Source organism: Caretta caretta, chromosome 1, assembly GCF_965140235.1.
Source record: "Caretta caretta isolate rCarCar2 chromosome 1, rCarCar1.hap1, whole genome shotgun sequence".
Lineage (NCBI taxonomy): Eukaryota > Metazoa > Chordata > Testudines > Cheloniidae > Caretta > Caretta caretta.
Window position 1 is genome coordinate 353,937,741 of NC_134206.1, and position 26,713 is coordinate 353,964,453.

At 59.0% G+C, this 26,713-nt stretch overlaps 1 protein-coding gene across 4 annotated transcripts in view; it reads right to left on the reverse strand.

Annotated features, from left to right (window-relative positions):
• Positions 1 to 2,201: 2,201 nt before the first annotated feature.
• The window catches only part of CPT1B (carnitine palmitoyltransferase 1B), a 35,303-nt gene continuing 10,791 nt past the window's right edge, over positions 2,202 to 26,713 (reverse strand). For 3 of the 4 annotated variants that reach the window (XM_075124620.1, XM_048822498.2, XM_075124622.1), the window contains 14 exons: positions 21,357 to 21,494; positions 20,282 to 20,359; positions 19,898 to 20,005; positions 19,684 to 19,768; positions 18,968 to 19,163; positions 18,506 to 18,691; positions 17,540 to 17,645; positions 16,650 to 16,766; positions 12,234 to 12,398; positions 11,545 to 11,679; positions 10,729 to 10,881; positions 5,960 to 6,073; positions 4,203 to 4,295; positions 2,202 to 2,534 (listed from right to left, as the gene is read on the reverse strand). In XM_075124620.1, coding sequence (XP_074980721.1) covers positions 2,445 to 2,534; positions 4,203 to 4,295; positions 5,960 to 6,073; positions 10,729 to 10,881; positions 11,545 to 11,679; positions 12,234 to 12,398; positions 16,650 to 16,766; positions 17,540 to 17,645; positions 18,506 to 18,691; positions 18,968 to 19,163; positions 19,684 to 19,768; positions 19,898 to 20,005; positions 20,282 to 20,359; positions 21,357 to 21,494 — 1,764 coding nt within the window. In that variant the 3' untranslated portion in view covers positions 2,202 to 2,444. The remainder of the gene's footprint in view (positions 2,535 to 4,202; positions 4,296 to 5,959; positions 6,074 to 10,728; positions 10,882 to 11,544; positions 11,680 to 12,233; positions 12,399 to 16,649; positions 16,767 to 17,539; positions 17,646 to 18,505; positions 18,692 to 18,967; positions 19,164 to 19,683; positions 19,769 to 19,897; positions 20,006 to 20,281; positions 20,360 to 21,356; positions 21,495 to 26,713) is intronic. The other variant, XM_075124621.1, reaches the window with a different exon arrangement.

Genomic DNA, 26,713 nt, shown 5'->3' on the forward strand with positions numbered 1-26,713 from the left:
CCGACTTCCTGGTTTCCCCGGGGGGGCTCAACCCTTGCTCCGAGGCCCCACCCCACCCCTTCCCCCAAGGCCCCACCCTGCCCCGCCTCTTCACGCTCTCATTCCGCCTCTTCCTGCCCCACTCCTCCCCCTCCCGCCAGTGCCTCCTGCACGCAGCAGAACAGCTGATCTGTGGCAGGAGGGAGGCACTGGGGGGCGGGGGGGAGCTGATCGGAGGGGCTGCCGCGGGGTGCTGAGCACCCACCACTTTTTGCCATGGATGCTCCGGGGCTGGAGCAGCCGTGCGTTCAGCACCTATGGTGCTGTGCTCAGCACAATCATCGCGGGTCGGTGCCTTTCCCTGAGTGAGACGGCGCGATCGGGGAGTGGGACCCTGTGGCTGAAGAGGCAGGGTCCCAGCTGCGTGGCACCCGCATTCTCTACCGGACACGTTCCCGTCACCAGTGTCAGTGTTTTACACAGAAAGGCAACACCCCATCCCACACCCCACTGAACCCCCATACGCAGCCAGAGCCCCATCACCCCATCCCACACCCCACTGAACCCCCATACGCAGCCAGAGCCCCATCACCCCATCCCAAATCCCACTGACCACCATACCCAGCCAGAGCCCCAACACCCCATCCCACACCCCACTGACCACCATACCCAGCCAGAGCCCCAACACCCCATCCCACACCCCACTGAACCCCCATACCCAGCCAGAGCCCCAACACCCCATCCCACACCCCACTGAATCCCCATACCCAGCCAGAGCCCAAACACCCCATCCCACACCCCACTGAACCCCCATACGCAGCCAGAGCCCCAACACCCCATCCCACACCCCACTGACCACCATACCCAGCCAGAGCCCCAACACCCCATCCCACACCCCACTGAACTCCCATACGCAGCCAGAGCCCAAACACCCCATCCCACACCCCACTGACCACCATACCCAGCCAGAGCCCAAACACCCCATCCCACACCCCACTGAACTCCCATACCCAGCCAGAGCCGAAACACCCCATCCCACACCCCACTGAACTCCCATACGCAGCCAGAGCCCCAACACCCCATCCCAAATCCCACTGACCACCATACCCAGCCAGAGCCCCAACACCCCATCCCAAATCCCACTGAACCCCCATACGCAGCCAGAGCCCCATCACCCCATCCCAAATCCCACTGACCACCATACCCAGCCAGAGCCCCAACACCCCATTCCACACCCCACTGAACCCCCATACCCAGCCAGAGCCCCATCACCCCATCCCACACCCCACTGACCACCATACCCAGCCAGAGCCCCAACACCCCATTCCACACCCCACTGAACCCCCATACCCTGCCAGAGCCCCATCACCCCATCCCACACCCCACTGACCACCATACCCAGCCAGAGCCCCAACACCCCATCCCACACCCCACTGAACCCCCATACCCAGCCAGAGCCCCATCACCCCATCCCACACCCCACTGACCATCATACCCAGCCAGAGCCCAAACACCCCATCCCACACCCCACTGAACTCCCATACGCAGCCAGAGCCCTAACACCCCATCCCACACCCCACTGACTCCCCACTTCCCAGCCAGACCTGCATCACACCATCCTGCACCCCACTGACTCCCCACTTCCCAGTCAGAGCCCCATCACCTCATCTCACACCCCACTGTCCCCCAATACCCAGCCAGAGCCTGTCACCCCATCTCCCACCCCACTGACCCCCATAACCAGCCAGAGCCCCAACACCCCATCCCCCATCCCACTGACTCCCCACTTCCCAGCCAGAGCCCCAACACCCCATCCCACAAAAAACTTACCCTCATACACAGCCAGAGCCCCCTCACTCCATCCCACATGCCACCGACCCTCCCATACCCAGCCAGGGCCACATAACCCCATACCATACCCCACTGGTGCCCCCACCCCATAAACTACCCCCAGCCCAGCCAAGTCCTATTTAGACCAGACTTTCAGGGACCTCCTTCCACCAGCCCGGCCAGAATCTGCTGCCCCCGTCCCGCCCCTCTCGGACAGAGCCGGACTCCCCTGGGCCATCGGGACGTGGTAGCGAGGCCCAGGCTGGCCCTGTTCCCCGATCTGTCATTCCCCCGGCCTGTGGCGTTGGGGACGCTTGCCCATCTTTCTCCAGGAGCTTCCTTCTGTCTGTCCCCCCCAGTCCCAGGCGGAGTGCATCACCCGGCAGCCAGGCTGGCATTACACAAAGAGCCTTCTTTATCGGTAACATTGAGGGAGGAAATCTCCCTCACCCGCTCCCGTGGTTTTGTGCATCCCCAGGTCCCCGTGGCTGGCTGGGCTCCGACAGGCCCGGCCCCGCCGCAGGGCGAACGCTGGCACTGGAGGGGCAGCCCTGCCAGCTCGCCCGGCGTTCCCGTCCCTGGGGCCAGCCTCACGCGTCCCGGCACCGGGCCGGCGCCCCTCCCACGGTGCGGGGTCAGTTGGCCACCTTGCTGGCAGGAAGGTTGAAGAGGTCTGCGATGTCCAGCATGGCCTGGCGGATGTTCCTCCCGAACCGTCTGGAGTCCTGTGGTGGGAGAGGAGATGGGGTACTGGTTAACACGGGTCCCAGCTGGAGACATGGGTTAGCAGGGGGCAGGAGCGGGGGGGGGGCAGCTTGAGAAGCCCCAGGAGGGCACAGTTCTCAGGCTCATGGCATTGCGGGGCGGGGGGGCTGCTGGATGTGGAGGGGCCCATCCTGCTCTGGAAGTGGGGGTGCTACAGCAGGACGGTGTTACAGTGGGGGAGGTTTAGATTGGATATTAGGAAAAACTTTTTCACTAAGAGGGTGGTGAAACACTGGAATGCGTTACCTAGGGAGGTGGTAGAATCTCCTTCCTTAGAGGTTTTTAAGGTCAGGCTTGACAAAGCCCTGGCTGGGATGATTTAACTGGGAATTGGTCCTGCTTCGAGCAGGGGGTTGGACTAGATGACCTTCTGGGGTCCCTTCCAACCCTTATATTCTATGATTCTATGATTCTATGACGGGGCGGGACAGGGACGAGGGTCAGTGGAACAGGAGGGAGTCGGAGGCCCCAACAGAGCTCCCCCTCCCCCGCACATACCTCAGCGGCAGGGTGAGGCGGGTCCTGCAACAGCAGCTTCTAAGCCCCACTCGGGGAGTGATCTGCAAACCCTCCCGACCCTCGGCCAGCGTGCATTAGTGGGGAGAGCCTGACTGGCGCTCTCATGCCCCAGACGGCAGGCTTGACCCTAACCCAGCCCCCAGGGCTGCACCCACCCCATGTGCAGCACCCACAGAAGACGGGGCGTCCAGAGATAGATGTCTGCTGGGACAGCAGGGAGATCTGGCCCCCAGACGAGTCACAGGGACAATGCCCACAGACTGCAGGGCCAGGGGAAGGAGCTACATGCTCGCCCATCTGGTAGGGAACCGCAGGGATTGAGGGGCCAGGGACGGGTGGCAAGATCTCTTAGTGGCTGGAGAGTCTGGCTGTTTAGACAGGAGCCGAAGAAGAGGCAATGTGCCAGAGGTAGGAAATGCTGAAAGGACACAAATGGGCAGGGGCAGGATGCTCTCATGTGCTGTCCTAAAACAGAGGAGCCAGGGGACACACAAGGGCACAGACGGGCAGCACATTTACACAGATCAAAGGAAATGCTTTTCTTACACCATGTTATAATTAACCCGTGTAACTCATTGCCACAAGATGCCAGAGAGAGTACAACTTAGTGAGGTTCAAACAAGGGTCAGGCATTGGCCTGGATAACAGAAACATCCCTGTTTAGAATAGGCCTGACAAACACAGAAGGGAAGACCTGCCAACAGGTACGAGCCAGCCCACAACTGAACAGGCTGGGACACACTTCTCCCAGGGCACATTATTCCAGAATCCTTGCCCCTCCCTCCGAAGGTCCTGGTCCTGGTCCTGGCCCATCAGAGACAGGGCAAGATGGGCCCCTGGGGATGATCCACACTGCCAGTTCCCATGTGGCTGTGTGTGGCAGTGGGAACTGGGGATAGTGACTAGCTAAAAGACAGCATGCCCCAGGGAGGGCTCTCAGACCCCGTGTCTCCTCTCAGGGCTGCCCTCCGGCTGGCTAGGTGTACCCCAGGGCTCATCTCCTAGGGAGAGTCATGAATGCTGATGGGCCACGAGGCCCAGGAGGGGCCTAGCCTGGCACCTATCAGCCAGGCAGTCTGTGCGCAGCCAGGCCTGGGGGGGACTCTGACCGTTTCGGGGCTGGAGAACTTGCTGGAGATGTGGAAAGTGATCAGGTTCTCGCCAGCAATGATGTAAGAGACGCCGTATCCATCGTCAGCCACCTGCAGGGACAGTCAGAGAGAGGCGGATGGAGCACCAAGGGGGAATGCAGCCTGGAGGAAGGGGCTGGAGCCACTGACTGTGGGTGGTGCAACCTCAGTTGGGCCACCCGGCAAGCCAGACTCAGGAACAGCCTTAGGGTGGGTGCCCTGTGCCCGGCTCTGTGCTCAGCAAGCTGGAGTCATCACAGAATCAGAGAACTGGAAGGGCCCTCGAGAGGTCATCTAGTCCAGTCCCCTGCACTCCTGGCAGGACTAAGTATTAGCTAGACCGTCCCTGACAGGCGTTTGTCCAACCTGCTCTTAAACATCTCCAATGAGGGAGATTCCACAACCTCCCTGGGCAATTTATCCCAGGGCGTGACCACCCTGACAGTTGGGACGTTTTTCCTCATGTCCAACCTAAACCTCCCTTGCTGCAATTTACGCCCATTGCTTCTTGTCCCACCCTCAGAGGTTAAACGAGAACCATTTTTATCCCTCCTCCTTGTAACAACCTTTTATGTACTTGAAAACTGTTCTCATCTCCCCGCTCCGTCTTCTCGTCTCCAGATTAAACACACCCAATTTTTATAATCTCTCCTCATAGGCCATGTTTTCTAGCCCTTTCATCATATTTGTTGCTCTAGACTTTCTCCAATTTGTCCCCATCTTTCCTGAAATGTGGCCCCCAGAACTGGACACAATGCTCCAGCTGAGGCCTAATCAGCACGGAGCAGAGCGGGAGAATTACTTCTCATGTCTGGCTTACGACACTCCTGCTAATACAGCCCAGAAGGATGTTCTCTTTCTTTGCAACAGCATTACACTGTTGACTCACATTTATATATGTGCCACTCAGACCCTGCCCAGTCCCAGCACAGGCCGGGGGGCTGGTAGCTGGGTGCTGGGCTGGACAGGTGTTCACGGGCTGACACCCCGCGAGCTGCAGCAATGCCAGACTCCCTGAGAAACAGTAGGGTCTCGCTTGCTGCCCTCACTCGCACGGAGCAGCCTCGCTCCACCAACTATCCCAGTGGGACTCCTGCCCGCCCAGCCCCTGCAGAGACCAGAGGTGCCCCGTTCCCCCTGCTGTACCCAGGGCACCCGCCTGCCCAGCCGCTGCAGAGACCAGAGGTGCCCCGTCCCCCCTGCTGTACCCAGGGCACCCACCCACCTAGCCCCTGCAGAGACCAGAGGTGCCCCGTCCCCCCTGCTGTACCCAGGGCACCCGCCCGCCCAGCCTCTGCAGAGACCAGAGGTGCCCCATCCCCCCTGCTGTACCCAGGGCACCCGCCCGCCCAGCCGCTGCAGAGACCAGAGGTGCCTCGTTCCCCCTGCTGTACCCAGGGCACCCGCCCGCCCAGCCGCTGCAGAGACCAGAGGTGCCCCGTTCCCCCTGCTGTACCCAGGGCACCCGCCCGCCCAGCCCCTGCAGAGACCAGAGGTGCCCCATCCCCCCTGCTGTACCCAGGGCACCCGCCCGCCCAGCCCCTGCAGAGACCAGAGGTGTCCCGTCCCCCCTGCTGTACCCAGGGCACCCGCCTGCCCAGCCCCTGCACCCCCTGAAGTGCCCTTCCTAGCCTACATTTGCCCACGTACCCTCCCCACCCACCCAGCTGCAGTCCCATATGCTCATACCCTGCCCAGACACAGCACGGGAGCCCCAGGGTGGGAGTAAAACTCACTGGGCCGAAGCCGCCTCCGGAGGAGACATGATCCTGGTTCTTCTCCATATCAAACATTTTGATCTGTTGCTGGGGAGTCTGACTGGTGGAGAGACGCCAGGGCTCAGCCAGCACCTGCACAGAACCACTCTCCGGTGAGCACCATGCCCTTGCCAGCCCCACCTCCCCTCCAGCACGGGGCTCCGAACTCTGCAGAGACCTGAGCTGGGCACGGAGCCCAGGGCCCTCCCTTCCAGAACCCAGCACTGCCCAGAGCCGAGCTGCCAGCCCATAGCCACAGCCCAGGGCCCAGACTGACAGCCCCGGCACAAAGGGCATTCACACCTGGATCCCCGGCTGAGTCTCGGCACTTGGCTCTTTTCTGGCTTTTTGTAAGAGCCCCCAGTGCCACAAGGGCAGAAATGGACACGAGCAGTTTCGCACGGGGGGGAGGTTGAATGGGGCAGGCAGACGCCAGAGGGGAGCTCACAGGCCGGGCCAGCTTCTGTCTATCCCGGTCCAGAGGCAGCCTCCTGCCACAGTACGTGAACACGAAGAGACCAACACGGCTCCGGCCCTCTCTTCCCAGCCTCCAGGAGAAGGAGCTCACTTGGTTTGTGGGGCGTTACCAGATGAGCGTGGGTGAGAGGGTGTTTGTACACTTGTCAGGTGGGGTAGGGTGTGCGCGTGTGTAGAGAGGGGTGTGCATGGTGCTGTGTGTAAGGCATGCTAGGGTGTGCGTGTGTGTTAACCAAGATTGGACCCAAGACCGATCCCTGAGGAACTCCACTGGTAACCTCCCTCCAGCCTGACAGGTCACCTTTCAGTGTGACCCCTTGTAGACGCCCCTTTAACCAGTTCCTTAGCCACCTGTCAATGCTGTATTGAAATCCAGGTCGATTAGATCTATTGCATTTCCTTTGTCTAAAAAAACAGGTGTCTTCTCACAGAAGGAGATCAGGTTGGTCTGGCATGATCTCCCTTTCGTAGAACCAGGTTGTATTTTATCCCAGTTACCATTTACCTCTATGTCCTTAACTACTTCCTCTTTCAGAATTTTTTCCGAGACCTCACATGCAGTTGACTTCCAGGCCTGTAGTTTCCCAAATCACATTTTCCCCTTTCTTAAAAATAGGAACTATCTTAGCAATTCTCCGGTCATAGGGTACAACCCCCGAGTTTATAGATTCATTAAAAATCCTTGCTACTGGGCTTGCAATTTCATGTGCCCGTTCCTTTAATATTCTTGGATGGAGATTATCTGCCCTCCGCAATTTAGTCCCATGAAGCAGTTTGCGTTTGACTTCCACCTCCGATGTGGTAATTTCTACTTCCATATCCTCCCTCCCATTAGCCAGCCTGCCACTGCCCCTAAGCTCTTCATTACCCTCATTAAAAACAGAGGCAAAGTATTTGTTAGGTGTTGGGCCAGGCCTAGATTCTCTTTAATCTCCACCCCATCCTCAGTGCTTAGCGGTCCCACTTCTTCTTCCCTTGTTTTTTTTTTTTATTTATATGGCTTGAGAACCTTTTACTATCAGTTTTAATTCCCTTTGCAGGGTCCAGCTCTACTTGGCTGCTGGCAGTTCTCACTTTATCCCTACACTTCCTGACCTCCAAGAGACAGCTTTCCTTGCTGATCCCTCCCTTCTTCCACACCTTGTAGGCTTTCGGCTTTCTCTAATCACCTGTTTGAGATGCTTGGTCTGCAACTCTTCCCTACAAATGTTTTCCCCTTGCTTGGGATGCAGGCTTCAGAGAGCTTCTGCAACTTTGATTTAAAGTGATTCCAGGTCTCCTCCACATTCAGATCCTTGAGTTCTTCAGTCCAGTCCACTTCCCTGACTCATTCCCTTCATATTTTTAGAGTTTGATCTTCTGAAATCAAGGACCCTGGCTGCAGATCTATTTTTGCTTATCCTTCCATTTAGTTTAAGATGAATTAGCTTGTGATCACTCGAACGAAGGTCATCCCCTGCAACCAGCTCTTCCGTGAGCCACTTCCCAGTACAAAATCTACAATGGCATCACCTCTTGTGGGTTCAGTGAGTACCTGGTGAAGACGTCTGTCAGCCACCACAGCCAGGAATATCTGGGCTCTGCCATTATTAGTAGCGCTTGTCCTCCGGTCTGTACCTCGACTCTGTGGTACTCACTCCACCATTTCTTTACAGCCTACTCATCATCAACACGCAGTGCCACTCCACCACCTTTGCCTTTGTTTCTGCCTCTGCTGAACAGCACGTGCCCATCAATACCTGTGCTCCACTCATGACTAAGGCTACGATTTAGCCACGGAAGTCACAGAATCCATGACTTCCAGTGACCTCCGTGACTTCAGCCTGCGGTGGTCGGGAGCTGCATGGTCCCCCACCCCCAGCGGAGGCAGGGAGCTGTGGGGTACCCCCAGCACCTCTGGCGGCCCCCAGAGCTCCAAGCTGCTGCAGACGGTGGGGGAACCCCTGAGTCCCTGGCGCCTGCGGGCAATGGGGGAACCCCCAAACCCCCACCGGCAGAGGACCCCCGGCCACCAGCAGGGAAACCCCTGAGGTCCGGCCACCACAGGCAGCACGGGAATTCCTGATCCCCCAGCCACCGTGGGTGGTGGGAGAATCCCCGAGCCCCTGGCAGAGGGCCCCCGAGCCCCCGGCTGCCGTGGGCAGTGGGGGAATCATAGAATCATAAAAGATTAGGGTTGGAAGAGACCTCAGGAAGTCACCTAGTCCCACCTCAAACACCCGTGTTGCTAGAGTAGATATGGGGACAGAGTTGGCAACGGGGTTTGCTACAGGGCTTGGTTCCTGGGTTAGTGTTTCTGTGGCGTGTAGTTGCTGGTGAGTATTTGCAGGAGTGGTAACACACAAAAGCCAGTGGGAGAACACTGCAATCTCTCTGGACACTCAATAACAGATGTAAAAGTAGCCATACTTGAACAAAAAAACTTCAGAAACAGACTTCAAAGAGAAACAGCAGAACTAAAATTCATTTGCAAACTTAACACCATCAGTCTGGGTTTGAATAGGGCCTGGGAGTGGCTGGCTCACTACAAAAGCAATTTTCCCTCTCTTGGTATTAACACCTCCTCATCAATTATTGGGAGTGGACCACATCCACCCTGACTGAATTGGCCTTGTCAGCACTGGTTCTCCACTGGTAAGGTAACTCCCTTCTCTTCATGTGTCAGTATATTTATGCCTGTATCTGTAATTTTCACTCCATGCATCTGAAGAAGTGGGTTTTTCACCCATGAAAGCTTCTGCCCAAATAAATCTGTTAGTCTTTAAGGTGCCACCGGACTCCTCGTTTTTGTGGGAGACCGTGTCAAAAGCTTTGCTAAAGTCAAGGAACAACACGTCCACTGCTTTCCCCTCATCCACAGAGCCAGTTATCTCATCACAGAAGCCAATCAGGTTGGTCAGGCTTGACTTGCCCTTGGTGAATCCATGTTGACTGTTCCTGATCACCTTCCTCTCCTCCAAGTGCTTCAAAATGGATTCCTTGAGGACCTGCTCCATGATTTTTTCAGGGACAGAGGTGAGGCTGACCAGTCTGTAGTTCCCCGGATCCTCCTCCTTCCCCTTTTTAAAGATGGGCACTATATTTGCCTTTTTCCAGTAGTTTGGGACCTCCCCCGATCGCCACGAGTTTTCAAAGATAATGGCCAATGGCTCTGCAATCACATCAGCCAACTCCTTTAGCACTCTCGGACGCAACGCATCTGGCCCCATGGACTTGTGCTCGTCCAGCTTTTCTAAATAGTCCCGAACCACTTCTTTCTCCACAGAGGGCTGGTCCCCTCCTCCCCATGCTGTGCTGCCCAGTGCAGCCGTCTGGGAGCTGACCTTGTCTGGGAAGAATACCCAAGCCCCCGGCTGCCACGGGCAGTGGAGGAACCCCCGAGCTCCTGGACCGCCACCAACGGGGTACCCCACAACTCCAGGCCAACATGGGAGGCTGGGGCACCCCACAGCTCCCGGCCCCCGCGGGCAGCAGGGGACCCCCGGAGCTGCTGTTGGCAGGGTACTTCGTAGCCCCCAGCTGCTGCAGGCGGCTCCTAGCCCCTGTGCAGCTGCTCCACAGACACTGAGGGGACCCACAGATCCCCTCACCCGTTTTGTCAGGGATATTTTTCATAAAAGTCACGGACAGGTCACGGCGTCTGTGAATTTTTCTTTTTTGCCCGTGACCTGTCCGTGACTTTTACTAAAAATATCCATGACAAAATCTTAGCCTTACTCATGACGACTATTCCCCCTTGTTTCTGTTACCCCTAGAATACCTGCTTTCACCGCCTGCACAGTCGTTCTACCTCGTCCACCTGGTTACCCAGGCTCCTTGCTTTGGAGTCAGACATCTTAGTTGTTTCTGCTTGGCTTCGCTCAGATTCCTCCCCCAGCTGGGCACAGTCATTCTGGTGCCGGTGTCGCCTACCTGGCTGCTAGGGTCACTGGCAGGGCAACTATCTTTCCTCTTAATGTCCCTTCCGCTCCCCTCTGCTGTTCCTTTCTCCATTGCCATACCCTCTCTCCCACTCAGGGCTGGAACCAGGCCTGGAGATTACGTCTGCCCGGACTCCGAGTTCGAAGCTGGGAATAGGTGGAAGGCAGATCACCACAGGCCCCCGTGCGGGCAGCAGACAGCACTGGCAGGGGCCATGGTTACTTGGCACCGTTTGGGAGGCACAGGGCAAGCAGGGCTGGAGCAGCCGTACCCTGCCTGTCTGTACAGCCCCTGCTGCCCTGTCCCGGTGCATTCCCATCCCAGCAGGCTGTGGCCTAGGGAATCCTCACCTGTGCCAGGAAGGGCGACTCCACCCGCAGGTACCTGGAGACCACATAGAGGCAGAAGAGGTGTCGGTCAATGCCGGCGCCCGTCATGGCCAGCCGGTACATGTGTTGGTGCTTCTCTGCTGCCACCTGTAAGAGCTGCAGACGCTCCAGCTGCTGCAGTGAGAAAGGGGCGCACTCAGGGCAGAGCCGGGACACAGGGGCCAGGAGCTTCCCCTCCATGGGGCACGGGCTGGGCACTCGACCCTGGCCTATTGCAGCTCCCTGTGTCCCTCTCCCCCTCCACCAAGGGCTCTGACTGAGTGCACTGGCTCTAGGGGGTGTCTTCTATGTGCCCTGCCCTGGGGAGAGCACCCCCTTACCAGCCCCATGGGACCCACTGGACACAGTGGAAGAAGCATAGTGTCCAGAGAATAGTGCACAGCATAGGGAAGAAGGACCCTTGCTTAGCCCAGCAGTGGGGGGGTAGGTGGGGCTGGGGGGGTAGGCCCTGGGCCTCTCTGGGGGGATACAGGGGGAGCCCTGGGCCTGGCTGTTGGGGGCCCAGGAGGGCCCTGGCTCCAGCTGGAGGGGAAGCAGGGGGGGCCCTGGGACTGGTGGGGGGGCAGGGGGAGAGGACTGGGCCTGGCTGAGAGGACACATGGGGGGCCCTGGGCCTGACTGGAGGGAGGCGGGGTGAGGTGGCTGGGCCTGGCTGGGTGACGCAGGGGGACCCTGGGCCTGGCTAGGGGGTGGGGGCTGGGCCTGGCTGGGGGGGACGCAGGGGGACCCTGGGCCTGGCTGGGGGGCAGGGGCTGGGCCTGGCTGGGTCACACTCACACCCCGGGCTGGGTCCATCATGCTCCGCACGAACGCCGTGGACTCCCTGGTGCACGATCTCACTGTCTCGGTCCTGCCCTCCCGGAAGAGGCGCGTCATGGACGCCTCGTAGGTGAGACAGAAGCTGCCCTTGTCCTGGAAGGAGACGGGGCAGGTCAGAGCTGGGGACGGGGGATAGGAGGGGGCATGGAGGAGGGGGCGAATGAGGAGCGCTACCTGCCCCTCGTGCCCACGGGGGAGCCCCAGCAGAGCAGCGCACAGGGCCTGGCCGAGAGGCTCCCCTCAGCCCTTTGCTCGCGCCCTGCCAGTGGGGACCGGGAGGGCTGCAGGGAGGGAGCAGCCCAGCACCAGAGCCGGACAAGCCACCGGCACCGTTGCCGGTCCCAAACAGTCCCCAGACTGTAACTCGCGCACTGGGAGCTGCTCTTTGCTGCCCGGGTCTGAGCCGACGGGGTCACGCGGGCTTTACATGGTCAACCTTTCCTCTGCAGCCACGAGGGCTAGAAACAGCCGAGACTCTGCCACCCCCAGGACTCCCGGAGCTGGGGCCTTAAGAAACACCCCAGTCATTGGTAGGATGACAGTAAAATGGCGAGCCAGCTGCACCCACCTCTGTGGGCGCCAGAGACAGAGACAGCCATGGATGCAGGGAAAGGGAGAGACAGATGGGGCCGCGGGGCGGCTCTTACCCTGAAGTGAGCCAGCTGCAGCGAGATCTGGATGAAGGCGTCGGGGCTGATCTTGAATCGCTTGATCAGGCCCTTCCCGAAGTTGGTGAATTGGAAAACGTGGAAATCGACGTCGTCTGCCAGTGCCTTGGCCACGCGGTAGGAACTGTCGATAACCTTCCTGCACTGCAGAGAGCACCGGCTAATGCCCTCCTGGCTAGCACGCGGGGGCCCGAGCTGGGCTATCGTGCTAACGGGGACAGGGAATGTTGGGAGTGGGGGATCTCGCAGGGCCTCTCTGGGCTCCCGGACTGCAGCTCACAAACCTTCTCCCTGGGATTTAACCCAGAGCTTTCTCAGGGCAATTCCACTAGCAATGTCTGTCCCAGCCAGGCAGAGAGTCAGGGAGAGGAGCAGCTGGGGAGCTCGGCTGGGCCACGGTCTGTGACCCAATGTGGGCAGGGGCTGCTCCCCAGGCAGGACACAGACCCCGTCATGCTCCAGTCCAGGTCACCCTTCCCGGAGCACAACGGCTGAGGTGGGCGGGTGGGGGGGAGGGTTCCCTCACTGCCTCCTGGGTTATCCCTTCCACTGCCCAGGCCTCAGTCCCCCAGCCCCTCAGGGCACCACCTAGAGCTCGGGGTGCCCAATCCATACAACACCAGGGCTGCTGACCCCCACTGGCAGAGGAGGGAAGAGCCATCAGGAGCAGACAGAATTACACACACAAAACGAAATTAGAAGAACATTAGCATGGCAAAGCCAAGCCCTCAAGAGTTAGAAAATGCCAGAACGAAGGTTGCCTGGTGCCTTCACCCTCCTCTTGTGCATATGTGTTATGATCCAGTAGTTAATTACATCAGCGCTGCGGAGAACCTGGGCTTCCTTGTAATATTTTTGTGGACATATGCGTGACTCAGTTTCCCCTCACTTTGTATTGTTAGCCAATGGGGGTGAAGGAGTTAACGTCTCCTCTGGGATGGGGAGGTAAGAAAAGATGGTGACTGTGACGTTGCACTCCATAATGTGTCATGGAAATATGCTAATGCGTGTGAATCCAGGAGGCAGGACTGACTGTAAAGGTGGAAAAGTGTAAGGTGGGGATGGCCGAGATGTCGTACCTGGGCCACAAGATGGGAAGCGGCCGCGTAAGGCCAGAGCTGGCCAAGGTGGGGGTGCTCAGAGATTGGCCTGCTCCCCAGACCAAGAAACAGGCCCAGGCCTCCGCTGGGATGGCGGGGCACTACCAGAGGTTTGTGCCCCCGTTAGCTCTCTAGCAGCTGAACAGACAGGGTGGTCTGGACCGAGCAGGGCCAGGGGGTCTCTGCGCTCTAAAGGAGGCTCTAAGCTGGGGTCCAGCTTGGGCAAACCCAGACTTTGACAGACCCTTCCTGGTGTTCACAGATGCCTCAGACACAGGGCGGTGCTGATGCAGGCCGATACTAAAGGGGAGAGGCACCCAACTGTAACCCTGAGCAGAAAGCTATTCCCCGGGAAGCAGAACCATGCGGCCATAGAGAAGGAATGCCTGGCCATGGGGCTCTTCAGCCATATGTGTTCGGGTGGCGCTTTACTGTTTGTCCTGACCAGGCTCCGCGGCCTGGCTACGTTACATGAAAGGCGCCTGACCCTCCAGGACTGCGCTGTGGCCGTCGTTCACGGCTTGCAGACGTTCTGGCTGGTGCTTTCTGTGAAACGGGGTCCCTGGACTTCCCCGGTCACTGGTTAAAATGACCCTGCCCAGTGCGGTCGTGAGGGGAAGGAGATGTGACGACGCAGGGATTTTTTGCAATGCTGTTATGACTCCTGTGTGTGCCTCTGTTTCCCCTACATTTTGCATGGCTCCCCAAGGGGGGAAGGACTGTTGGCTCTCAGGGCAGGCTATGAGATGTGGGTGGGAATGTGGCCTGGCTGTCTGACCCTGAATGGGTCATTACAAAGGACTGACCCCGTACCAGTGGAGAATCTGAGAAGGCAGTGGCAGGCCCAGGCTCCAGGACAAGGCGCCCCAGGGGGAGCCGGGTTTCCCAGCTGGGAAGGGCGAATAGGAGCTGGCTGCTGGCAGGAATCTTAGCTCTGCCCTGGAAATGACTGAAGAGCCTGAAGAGTGGGGCTCACCACAGCTGGGCTGGGCTCTGGGCTAACCAGGAGGTCTCTGCTTTCACCTGCCTCTCTCTGTGCTGGCCTGAGGATGCCCTAGGCTGAGTGCTAGGTGACTGATAAACCCAGCTGTTCTGACAGAGCGGTGTGGGTGTCAATGCAAATGCTGGGCGCGGTGCTTTAATCCCTGAGGAGCAGACAAGTCTCCAGCAGGGTCTGTCTCCGGGACAAGGCTCCATCAGGGACTGAGCTCGTGGTGTGAAGCAGGACAGCTGGAGCCCCAGAGGTCCAGTCCAAGGCGCTGAGGCTGCATGGCTCGCCCTGGAGGAAGCGAGAGGCCCTGGGGGTCTGGCCCACGGATGAGCTCCTCCTAGAGACAGTGCCGGCAGTGGGGCACAGCACCAGTCCTGCGGATCCGGGATACGTACACAGTCCGGTCACGCTCTGGAGCGGTGAGGAGAGGGAGTGTGCTCAGTGCAGACAGAATCTGGGAGAATTCAGCTGCCAGTCTCCACTGAGCGTGTGCAAACGGAGATTTTCAGAGGTCCCAAACGGGGGATCTGCACTGGGATGACACGAGGCGCCTGACGCAGGGTCACCCCAGGCTCTGCTCCAAAACAACGAAGCAGTTCTCGGAATGTTTCATATGGACCCGACAAATAACGTCCTTTCCCCAGTCCCACCCTTGGGAACAGCCCACCTGTTTTTTCTTACCTTTTTCTAGAAGAATTCAGCCCGAGGCAGACACCCGGCCGGGGAAATTCCAGCCCAAGGCTTGAAGTTTGGTAAAATTATAAGCAGCTGAAAACAGGCTCTTGCAATGGGAAGCGTCTGGCAGCCTTATCTGTAGGTGTTGCTACCTGCACTGCCCATAACAAATCTACCCCCAAGGCAGGGAGAGTAGAGAGGCCTGGAGGGCAATGAATCCGGGCTCTGGCAGAGCCGGGGAGCCAGCGCCCTACTCACAGCTCCCTCCTGCTTGGGGTAAAGGGGGTCTGCTGCGCCCAGGCGGGCTTGGGAGAAATCAGGAACAGCCAGCATGGATTCACCAAGGGAAGGTCATGCCTGACTAATCTAATCGCCTTTTATGATGAGATTACTGGTTCTGTGGATGAAGGGAAAGCAGTGGATGTATTGTTTCTTGACTTTAGCAACGCTTTTGACACGGTCTCCCACAGTATTCTTGTCAGCAAGTTAAGGAAGTATGGGCTGGAAGAATGCACTATAAGGTGGGTAGAAAGTTGGCTAGATTGTCGGGCTCAACGGGTAGTGATCAATGGCTCCATGTCTAGTTGGCAGCCGGTATCAAGTGGAGTGCCCCAAGGGTCAGTCCTGGGGCCGGTTTTGTTCAATATCTTCATAAATGATCTGGAGGATGGTGTGGATTGCACTCTCAGCAAATTTGCGGATGATACTAAACTGGGAGGAGTGGTAGATACACTGGAGGGGAGGGATAGGATACAGAAGGACCTAGACAAATTGGAGGATTGGGCCAAAAGAAATCTGATGAGGTTCAATAAGGATAAGTGCAGGGTCCTGCACTTAGGACGGAAGAACCCAATGCACAGCTACAGACTAGGGACCGAATGGCTCGGCAGCAGTTCTGCGGAAAAGGACCTAGGGGTGACAGTGGACGAGAAGCTGGATATGAGTCAGCAGTGTGCCCTTGTTGCCAAGAAGGCCAATGGCATTTTGGGATGTATAAGTAGGGGCATAGCGAGCAGATCGAGGGACGTGATCGTTTCCCTCTATTCGACATTGGTGAGGCCTCATCTGGAGTACTGTGTCCAGTTTTGGGCCCCACACTTCAAGAAGGATGTGGATAAATTGGAGAGAGTCCAGCGAAGGGCAACAAAAATGATTAGGGGTCTGGAACACATGAGTTATGAGGAGAGGCTGAGGGAGCTGGGATTGTTTAGCCTGCAGAAGAGAAGAATGAGGGGGGATTTGATAGCTGCTTTCAACTACCTGAAAGGGGGTTCCAAAGAGGATGGCTCTAGACTGTTCTCAATGGTAGCAGATGACAGAACGAGGAGTAATGGTCTCAAGCTGCAGTGGGGGAGGTTTAGATTGGATATTAGGAAAAACTTTTTCACTAAGAGGGTGGTGAAACACTGGAATGCGTTACCTAGGGAGGTGGTAGAATCTCCTTCCTTAGAGGTTTTTAAGGTCAGGCTTGACAAAGCCCTGGCTGGGATGATTTAACTGGGAATTGGTCCTGCTTCGAGCAGGGGGTTGGACTAGATGACCTTCTGGGGTCCCTTCCAACCCTGATATTCTATGATTCTATGATTCTATGAAAGGAATCTCCCTTGCTTGCTGCTGGCCTAAACCTACCTCCTCTGGAATGTCCCACTGCAGCCTCTGGGGAGGGGCCAGGGCTGGGCTGGGCTCCCCACAGCAGTGCCCCCCCTCGCTGTAGCCCAGGTGGAAGATGTCTGTCCCCAGCATGAACTGCAAAGAAGACAAGGAGGGGGAGCGGGAGGGGGAGGGGGACAGGGAGAGGCCTGTGTGAGTCAGGAAAACCCCCCCGGACCCCTGGGGCCAGGAACCCACAGTCCCTCCTGTCCCTGTGCCCACGTCCCCCCGACACCCCCCATGGGGACGGGAACCCACAGACCCTCCTGTCCCTGTGCCCACGTCCACACGACACCCCCTGGGGCCGGGAACCCACAGCTCCTCCTGTCCCTGTGCCCACATCCCCCTGACACCCCCCCCCCCCGGAGACAGGAACCCACAGCCCCTCCTGTCCCTGTGCCCACGTCCCCCCGACACTCCCCTGGGGCCGGGAACCCACAGTCCCTCCTATCCCTGTGCCCATGTCCACACGACACCCCCCCTAGGCTGGGAACCCACAGCCCCTCCTGTCCCTCTGCCCATGTACCCCTGGCACCACCCTTGCACCCCAAGGGCTGGGAACTCATGAACCCTCCTGGGGGTGTCCACGCAACCCTGGGGCCAAGAACTCAAATCCCTCTGCCCATAGAGCCAGACCCTCTGCCCACGTACCCCCTGGCATCACCCCTGCACTGGGAACTCACAAAACCTCCTGTCTCTGTGCCCACATACCCGCTGGCATCACCCCCGCATCACCAGGGCTCAGACCCGCCTGCAGATGAACACCCTGAAACAGCATCTCCTGGCACTATCCTCTCTGAACTGAGGGTGGGATCGTGGCCCCTGCCCCAGGCGGGCCATGGATGGTCCCCTTCTCCCCGTTCCATTACCTCCCAGAGATGCCCGATGATGGGCGCGTCGGCCCATGAGTGCTCCGCGTTGGTGCCCACTTTGCCATTCTTATACACAACCAGGGTGAAGGATTTATCGAACCACCTGGGGGAGGGGAGCAGCATGAGACGTCCTTGGCAGACGCTGAGACGGGGGAGAGTGCAAGGGGCAGGGACACAGCGTGAGATGCACACAACTGGCATGGGGGGAAGGGGAGGAGGGGCACACCTGGCTGGCACTGGCGGGCGCGAGGCCACTGAGGACATGGCATGAGTTACACACAGTGGCCAGTGAGAGGGTGGAGGACATCTTGTGAGATGCACATGGCTGGCACTGGGCCGGGACACAGCCTGAGACACCCATGGCTGGCCCGGAGGGATCACAAGGGGGTGGGGGACATGGCGCGAGACCCGCGGCTGGCACGGGGGGATCACAAGGGGGGCAGGGGATATGGGGTGAGACATTCACAGCTGGCACAGGGGGGATCACAAGGGGGCGGGGGACACGGCGCGAGACCCGCGGCTGGCATGGGGGGGATCACAAAGGGGCGGGGGACACTGTGTGAGACATTCACAGCTGGCACGGGGGAGATCACAAGGGGGCGGGGGACATGGCGCGAGTCCGGCGGCTGGCATGGGGGGGATCACAAGGGGGCGGGGGACACGGCGCGAGACCCGCGGCTGGCACGGGGGGATCACAAGGGGGGCAGGGGATATGGGGTGAGACATTCACAGCTGGCACGGGGGGGATCACAAGGGGGCGGGGGACACGGCGCGAGACCCGCGGCTGGCACGGGGGGGATCACAAGGGGGCGGGGGACACGGCGCGAGACCCACGGCTGGCACGGGCGTGCGAGGGAACGGGGAGGGATGCAGTGATGGGAAGAGGCTGGAGTCAAGGCTGGGGAGGCCGGTGCCCAGGACAGGGCCAGGGTGGAGGTGCAGGATGGTGGTGCTGTCCCCTACCTGTCGTAGCAGCGGCCATGCAGCAAGGACTTGCCGTAGCGGTCCATGCTATCCTCCCTGTCCCGCTCGTACCCCTGCGCCTCCTCATCCAGCGCCAGGAAGAAGGCAGCCCGCTCGATGGCGTCCAGGGACACCTTGTTCTTCCCTTGGCTGAAGAACCGGGCCCGGGCCTCGGCCCACGGGACCCTGGCCAGATGGGAGGGGGGCATATTACTGAGGCCGATCAAGAGGCTGGGGCAGACCCATGCCAGGATCCTGATGCGTCCCCCCTGGCATTCCTCCCTTCCACCACCGGCCAGGCCCAGTTCCCCTCCCCGCCCTAAGCCATGCCCGCACTTGGGCGGTCTCCCAGCTGGTGATGCCCATCTGCAGCTCGCTGGGCCAGTACCTCCCAGCATTGGATCCCCAAGGCTGACAGTGCCCCATTCACCAGCCCCTGGCATTGACTCCTTGGGTACCCACCTTTCTCCAGCAGTGAGGGCCGCCAGCTTCTCCTCCCCAGGCTGCGGGGGCGACGGGTCGTCCAGAATCCTTTGGAACTGCAGCTCCAGGTCCCGCGGCTTCAGCAGCTTCCCGCCCTGGTACAGCCACAGCTTGTAGAAGCGGCCCTTGTGGTAGACGGCCAGGTGCTTGCTTTCCAACACGTGCTGCAGGGTGTCTGCGGGCAGGAGACGCACCGGCCACAGTCACCTTCTCCACTGCTCACTGCAGCCAGGGCACTAGGCTGTGGGGATCCAGCCCGGGCATGCAGGGCAGCCCTTGGGGGTTAATGAAGGGCCCACGGAGCCCTGCACCTGGGAGCGCGGGGAAAGAGCCCAGCTGCAGAGCAGAGCCGCAGAGGTACAGGCTCCGGACGCTGCTCCAGGGGGACATAGCCGCTGTGCCGGGGGCGGTAGGAGCTCCAGGTCCTGGCTCCGGGGGGACAGAGCCGCTGAGCCGGGGGGGGTAGGAGCTCCAGGTCCTGGCTCCAGGGGGACAGAGCCGCTGTGCCGGGGGGGGGTAGGAGCTCCAGGTCCTGGCTCCGGGGGGACAGAGCCGCTGTGCCGGGGGCGGTAGGAGCTCCGGGTCCTGGCTCCGGGGGGACAGAGCCACGATGCCCAGGGCAAACGGGCTCTGGGGAGAGGGAGAGGGAGCAGCCGCTCCGGGTTCCTGTTCCCCCTTCCCCCCGTGCCACGTACCCGACTTCATCCCGGGGATGCGGGTGGTGTTGAACATTCTCTCCATCTGGTAGGAGCACATGGGCACGATCCCGAGCGCCTTCACCTAGCAGCACAGCACAGAGAGGACTCACACACGGTCCCTGCCGGCCCCCCACAGCCTCAGCGCCCACCCGCCCCGCTCAGGCCATCCCCCCACGTGTCAGCCCCTCCCAGCATGGCAGCCGACACTCACCGGGGGGATCTCCTCGCGGTCCAGCTTCCGCCGATAGAGCAGGATGGCGTGCACGGTGTTGCCAGCCCGGGCTGCCTGCAAGGGGCTGGGTGTCACGTACAGGAAATCCTGGGCAATGGGGAGAGAGAGGAGGGTCACAGCCTGCCCCGAGCCGAGCCCCTGGAAGAGGGAGGCTGGGGCTGAGCTGGGGGCACTGCTCAGGCTCTGGGGGTGCAGGGGTGGCTGGGAGCTGCAGCCCCCAGCCCGGCAGCAGCGGTGACCCCCCCACACACACACTGGGCCCCTCTGGGGAAGGGGGTCAGGCTCTCTGGCCGCTCCACTGGGTGCCCTTTGGAGAGGACAGGCTGAAGCCCCCCGCCCCCCTCGCCGGCCCTGCGCCCTCACCATGGCGTAGTAGTTGCTGTTGACCATGATGGGGCCTCGTCCGCGCAGGTAGACGAACTCCTCCCACCAGTCGCTCACCTGCCAACGGGAGAGCGCCATGAGCGCGAGCAGCCGCCAGCGGGAAGCGCAGCCAAGGACTGCGGGAGAGGCCAGGGCTGGCAGGGGCCTCCCGACTCCTCCATGCTGCCTCTGCCTTGCATAAACCCCAGGGCAAGTCCCAGCGGCTGGTCTCAGGTTCCCACCTCCCCTTCTGGGACCGCTGGGCTGTGCCTGCCTCCTGCAGGAGGGGCTGGGAACAACACGCAGAGCTGTGTCCTTGCACTGCCCCCCGCAGCCCCCAAGCTCCTGAGAGGGGGCAGGCCGGGGGTCCCTGATTCACAAGGACTTGAGTCTTGCTGCTTCCCCCCACCGCGACAGACTGGGCATGCTGCCATGCTGGTTAGGCCTGGGAGGAGCCTGCGGACTCCCATGGACGCCAGCCAGAGCCGGCCACTTCTGAGCCTGTGCTAGCCTTTCCCCAGCCTCTGACATCCTTGTCCTCTCCGCGGCTCCCCACCGGCCCCCTCCCAGTCAAGCGGGGTAGGTGGCGGGGGCCCAACCGTCCTCGCTTCGCACTGCGTTGATGCTGGAGCAGCTGCTGCCCACGGCGGGGCCAGGAGCTGGGTGGGGCCAGCGCTGGTGCACACAGGCAGAGCCGAGGCAGACGGAGCCGCGCGGCTGTGTCAGGCAGACGGGCTGTAGCTCCTTTTGTCACAGGCCTGAGAGCCACACTCCAGCCCTGGGGCTGGCAGGATGGGGGGGAGGTACTGCCGGGGCAAGCCCAGGGCAGCTGTCCCCCATGCAGAGCCAGCCCCTGCCAGCAGGCAGGCTCACCACCGCAAGCTCCCCCGCCCTGCCATCCGCACCGGGCCAGCCTGGGCACCGCGGACCCCAGAGCCCGCAGCCCGCCAGCTCTGGAGCCCGGCTGGGGGGGAGTTGGGCAGGGCCCGGGAGAAGGCGGGAGAGGCAGGAGCTGGGGCAGAGTGGAGCGGGAGGGCTGCTGGCTCCGGGCACTCGGTGACACAGGGGAACTCACATAGTTGGGTGCCCACCAGGATTTGAGGACCAGGAACTTCTGCAGCCTGGGGGCTGTGTGCTGCTGGAAGGCTTGGGCTAGGGCTTCCATCTTGCGGTACTTCTCATCCTCCAGCAGGGGGCGCACAGACTCCAGGTACTGCGGAGACACGGCCAGCCTGAGTCCGGGCTCCCTGCGGGGACCGTCTCAGCCCTCCACGGTCTTGGGGCACCGCTGTCAGGGCTCAGAGCGGGTGCTCGCGTCGTTTCAGAGCAAAGAGAGGATTTCTGCCTTGTGGGTCTGAGCTGCCCCCTCAGCAGCCCCGGTTCAAGCAGCAGTTCTGAATGCCCCAGCCCTTTCCTTGGGGACAGTTCCCAGCCAGCTCCACCCACGTCAGGAAGCAATGCCCCCCTTTACCCCCACCCCGAAGCCCTTCTCCTGGAAGACAGTCCCCCAGCTCCCTGCCAGGACCCGCTTCTTGAAACCAGGCTTCACATTTCCTGCATTGATTCCCCCATTTCTCCCCTTTCCACGCCCTGGAATCCCCCCCAACAGAGCCGCTCCCTCCCTGGGCCTCCCCCACTCAGCTGCCATGTCCCCACCTCATTCCAGGCCAGTTTGGCTTCTCCCATTCCCACGCCCCCAGCCAGCCCCTCCGGAGTCTGCCTTGCTGAACCCTACTGGGGTTTCCACGCTGCCCCCCGTGTGCCCACGCTGCAGGGCAGAGCTCCTGAGGGTGCCCACTGGACTGCATTTGTTCCCCTACAGACAGCCACCCAGCCAAGAGTGACATCCAGGGGTTCCCACGGCCAGGCCAGGGGGTCTGGCTCACTCTGCTCCTGCAGCGGATGGCCCCAGGCGTGTCTGTCCTGTGCTGCTTTCCCCGTGCCCTAGCACTAAGGATCCTGCGCTGTCCAACTGCAGCTCCCTGGAGCTCTCACTCCTTTGCTGCCCCCCGCCCCAGCCTGCCAGCCCGGCTACGAGCCACAGCCTCCCAGCGCCCCTTACGCTGGCCCTCGCCTGGCCTCCTCGCCCTCCTGGCCCGTCTCCCTGCTCCCAGCACTGGGTGCAGACACTTCAGTCCATCCAGGCTCTTCTGCAGCGTCAGGGTCAGAGCGACTCCACCCGCTGCTTCACTGCGCCCGCAGGCAGGACTGGCCCCGTTACTGGAGCCCCGCTCCATGCCCGTTTCCTTCCCAGGACAGAGCTCTTCTAACAGGCCCTGGCAGTGGGGAGCCCACGAGCCAGAGATCCTGCGGGTGCCATGCCCCGGTACCAGCTAGAGACTGACCGCAGAGCCACCTTACACACCCCGTAATGCCCTTTGATGCTTGGCCAGGTGTGGCCGAGGTTTGTGTAAATAACACAGTCGCGTCTCAGAGTTACGAACTGGCCAGTCAAGCCTCGTGTGGACCCGGACGCGCGCAATCGGGCAGAGTGGAAGGGAGAAAAGCAAGTTCTGGACAGTGCTGTGTTAAACGTGAACCGCTAACCGGCTAACGGAAGAGTTAAAAAGAGATGTGATGAGGTCAGGGAGCTGTGTCTGGGCTTGTTTCGTTTCAGTTACGGCGGCTACAAGCAGCATTTTTCTTCTGCAGAGGGAAGTTTCTGAGCCGCATCAAGTCCCTGTTCAGTTGTAATCGTTTGACAGAAGAGTCGTGTGAGCACAGCCAGGATGAGCTCCACTCTGACATCTGGTGGCGAGTCGTGGCGGGTTGTGGAAAAGAACTTCAGGGGCCGATCTCACTTGCATAGGCACCCACCCCGCCTAGATGGTCACTTTGGCTGCTGTAGGAGCCCCAGTTTCTCTTTATTGGGGCAGGAATAAACTGTTATTATCCTGATTATGTGACTCAAGGACAGTGGAACTGTACTTGGCCTTTTGTTATGATGGAGGGACTCACCATCAACTAAGTGGCACTCGCTAGGCAAGGGTCATGGGTTCCAAAACCCAGTGAATGAAGAAAGGCTGGGGACAGGTATTAATATTTGGTGGTATAGCCCCCCCTCCCCCGTGAGGGCCTTACATGCTAATTGCACTTTCTCCTCTCTCCACGGTGGAATATCAGAGATACTTTTGATTCCATTAGGAGTCTAGTTACAGGCTGCTGAGCTGAATTCACTTTGGGCCAATGGTGCACCAGCCCTGGGGCTCTCCTCCTACAAGCTGAAATCACAAAAGAGCTAAACTTACTAACAGCTGAAATTGCTGAGTGTTGTGTTAAGTAGTGGGGGAGCCTGAAGATATATGGCGGAGCAGTTTGTGGGATGGTGAGTGTGATGATGTGACGCAGCAGGGAGGGGGGAGTGTTGACCTGGGAATGTGGCAGGGGAGTGTCAATGGGAGACCTGAGAGCCTGTCACCTGAGCCAGGAGGGGGAGGGGGAGGTAACACCTCTGCCCAGGAATGTGAAGACAGGCTGCAGGAGGGAACCTGCTGGGTGGGTTTAGTTTTCAGTTTGGGGCTGGGTGGAGGAACACAGGGAACCCCAGGGCTGGGGTCTAAGCTCCCTGCTCCCCCAGAAGGTCTTGACTGAGGGGTCCTGGTTGTACCCACAAGCTCCATTTTGGACTGTGTTCCTGTTGTCCAATAAACCTTCTGTTTTACTGGCTGGCTGAGAGTCTCAGTGAATCCCAGGAAGAGGGGTGCAGGGCCTGGACTCCCCCACACTCCGTGACAGTGAGCAAAGCATGTGGAGCAGAGCAGTTTGTGGGACAGCTGGCAGAGCAGAGCACTGCAGTTTGCGGGACGATGAGCAGAGTGGCTGGTGGAGCAGAACAGTTTGTCGGATGCCTGGAGCAGCTCATGGCAGAGCGGGGCCCCATGGAGAGGTGGGGCCATCAGCTTTGGACCACGTAAGGTGCCCCTTAACCCCCCCCCCCCCAATCTCCACCCAGGTTGGGAGGTAAAACTCTGCAGATAAACTTTCGAACTCTGGGGCTGCTCTGGCCAGGGACAGAGACTTCTGGGTCATTGGACTTTTGGGACTTTGGGTGATTTTGGGTTGCTGGACTCAAGAACCAAAGGGAAAGGGGCATGCCCCAATTTGCTTGGGGTGGGTTTTTTGCTCATGGTTTGTGTTATGAATCCTGTTGGTGGTGTTTCCCCAACATAATGCCACATTGTTTCTCTCTTTTATTAAAAGGCTTTTTGCTACACTCAGACTCTGTGCTTGCGAGAGGGGAAGTATTGCCTCTTGGAGGTGCCCAGCGGGGGTGGTATATATTTGTCCCAGGTCACTGGAGGAGGGGGGTTCGAGCCAGTTTTGCATTGTGTTATTGGAATGGATCCCCTAGATATTGAACCCGGCCCTTGTTGCTGCCAACTCTGACGGGCAGAAGGTATCAGAATCGTAACATTCGGGTCAGCGTCCGGCTGGGCACAGCCTCCATCCCCGGTGCCCAGAACTCTCCGGTCTGACTGCACCACCTGGCGGCTGAACCGGCTCAGACAGTTTCGCCTTTTATCACATCGCCCTCTTTAAATGCTCCATTCCTGCCATGGACAATCTGTCGCTTTCAAGTTCAGTATGGATCAGTCTGTGTCTGAATCGTCCTGGTTTGCTAATTGCATGACCTGAATGTGTAACAACTTGGTCGTCAGGCTGTCCATTAGTTACAAGGATGGGCTTTGGTCAGCTTGGCGTTGTGGAGTCGTCCTCTTCTTGTTCTGTTCATTGTTCTGAGGATCGAATTGCAGATGTCAGTGGTTTCTGTTGAACTCTCCACTGTCGGTCGCAATCCCGTACGATCTGGGCTCTGAATTCTTTTTCGTTACAACAGCTGGACAGCTCTCTCTGCCTTTCCATTCGCTTGTGGGTAATGTGGGCTGCCAGTAATATGATCACAATCATATTTTGTTCAAAAGGACTTAAATTCTGCTGCAATGAATTGTGGTCCATTGTCTGTCGCTGTTTGTTCTGGAATGCCAAAGTGAGCAAAAGTGCACATCACTTTCTCTATAACACTACGTGACGTTGATGTCATGTCTTTCAAGTTCGTTATTGCCAACTGTAACCCACACACCTCCTGGGTGTGGTGCTCTGTCCCATCTAGTGGCACTGAGACGACGAGAGAGAGAGAGAGGGAGAGAGAGCGAGAGAGAGAGAGAGAGAGAGCGAGCGAGCGCAGCCATACGGCTTTTAGCTCATGCAGCAGAGGCTCATGCCCTGAGCTCCCAAGGTCCCAGGTTCAATCCTGCCCGTCGACGACTGGGGTCTGTCGCTGTTACATGTACACCTGGAAAAATAGTCTAAGAAGATGAGGTCATGATGTCCCATAAATCTGCAGCTTGTTCTTCCCAGGTTTGTCTGGTAGGGTTGTTGTTATTCATTTTCTTTGTGTTGTGATGGTCTGTTAGTTCTGCAAGGTTCACATGCAGATACTTTATGTCCTCGCTGATGCCCAGCCACCACGCTGACTGTTTGGCCCATTCACAGCATTTAGTTAATCCGTGATGCCCTTCACAGATAAGGTTTAGGGTTTCTCCTCTCATTTCCTTTGGAATTACAACGCAATTGCCTTTAACCATGAGCAAGGCTATGAGTTGGTCACGCAGGTCACGGATTCCGGGTTTTGGGTGACCTCTGCAGCTTCAGCCCCGGGCAGTGGGGCTCAGGCTTCCATGATTTATTGTTTATTGCCCACGACCTGTCTGTGACTTTTACTCAAAATACCCGTGACAAAATCTTAACCTTAATCATGAGTCCATTTGAGTCACTTACTTGTTCCCACACTTCAAAGTAGCCTCTCATCACTTCCTTAACGCCCTTTAGATACTCGGGCAGCCGCCCCAGTGTAACTTAGAACGTCCTGAAGTTGTGTGTCTATCAGGGTTGTTTTTGTAGCTGAAGTAGTCTCCTTCCTGACACTGGTCTGTGTGTGTCCACAGCATCCTCATACGCCTTTACGTCACCTTCGAGCTCACGGGTAGTTGGGTGCGATGCCGGGCTCCATGACGGAGTGTCCGCTACTTCCAGATTGTTCCCAGGAACATATCCAGCAATTGGGATCGCATTAACCTTAGCAATAGACACTGGCATCTCAGGGGGTGCTTGACCCAGGTCTTTTCCCTGATCAGGTTTACAAGCAGTTTAGGGTCTGTTATCAATCAGTGTAAACAAATCCAGGGCGCACAAGGATCTGTAAAAGTGCTCACAAGCCCACACGCCTACCAGGCCCTCCGTGCCAATCTGTGCAGATCGACTGTCTGCTTCGGTGAGTGTACCAGAGCCAAGTGCAGCTGGCTTCCACTCTGAGCCCAGTTGTTGCAACACGACACCACGGAGGCTGCAGCTGCTTGCATCCGCTCTGGCCCCATTGTGGGTTTGCTCAGATCACAGAACTCGAGAACTGGAGCTGCTGAGATAATTTCCTTT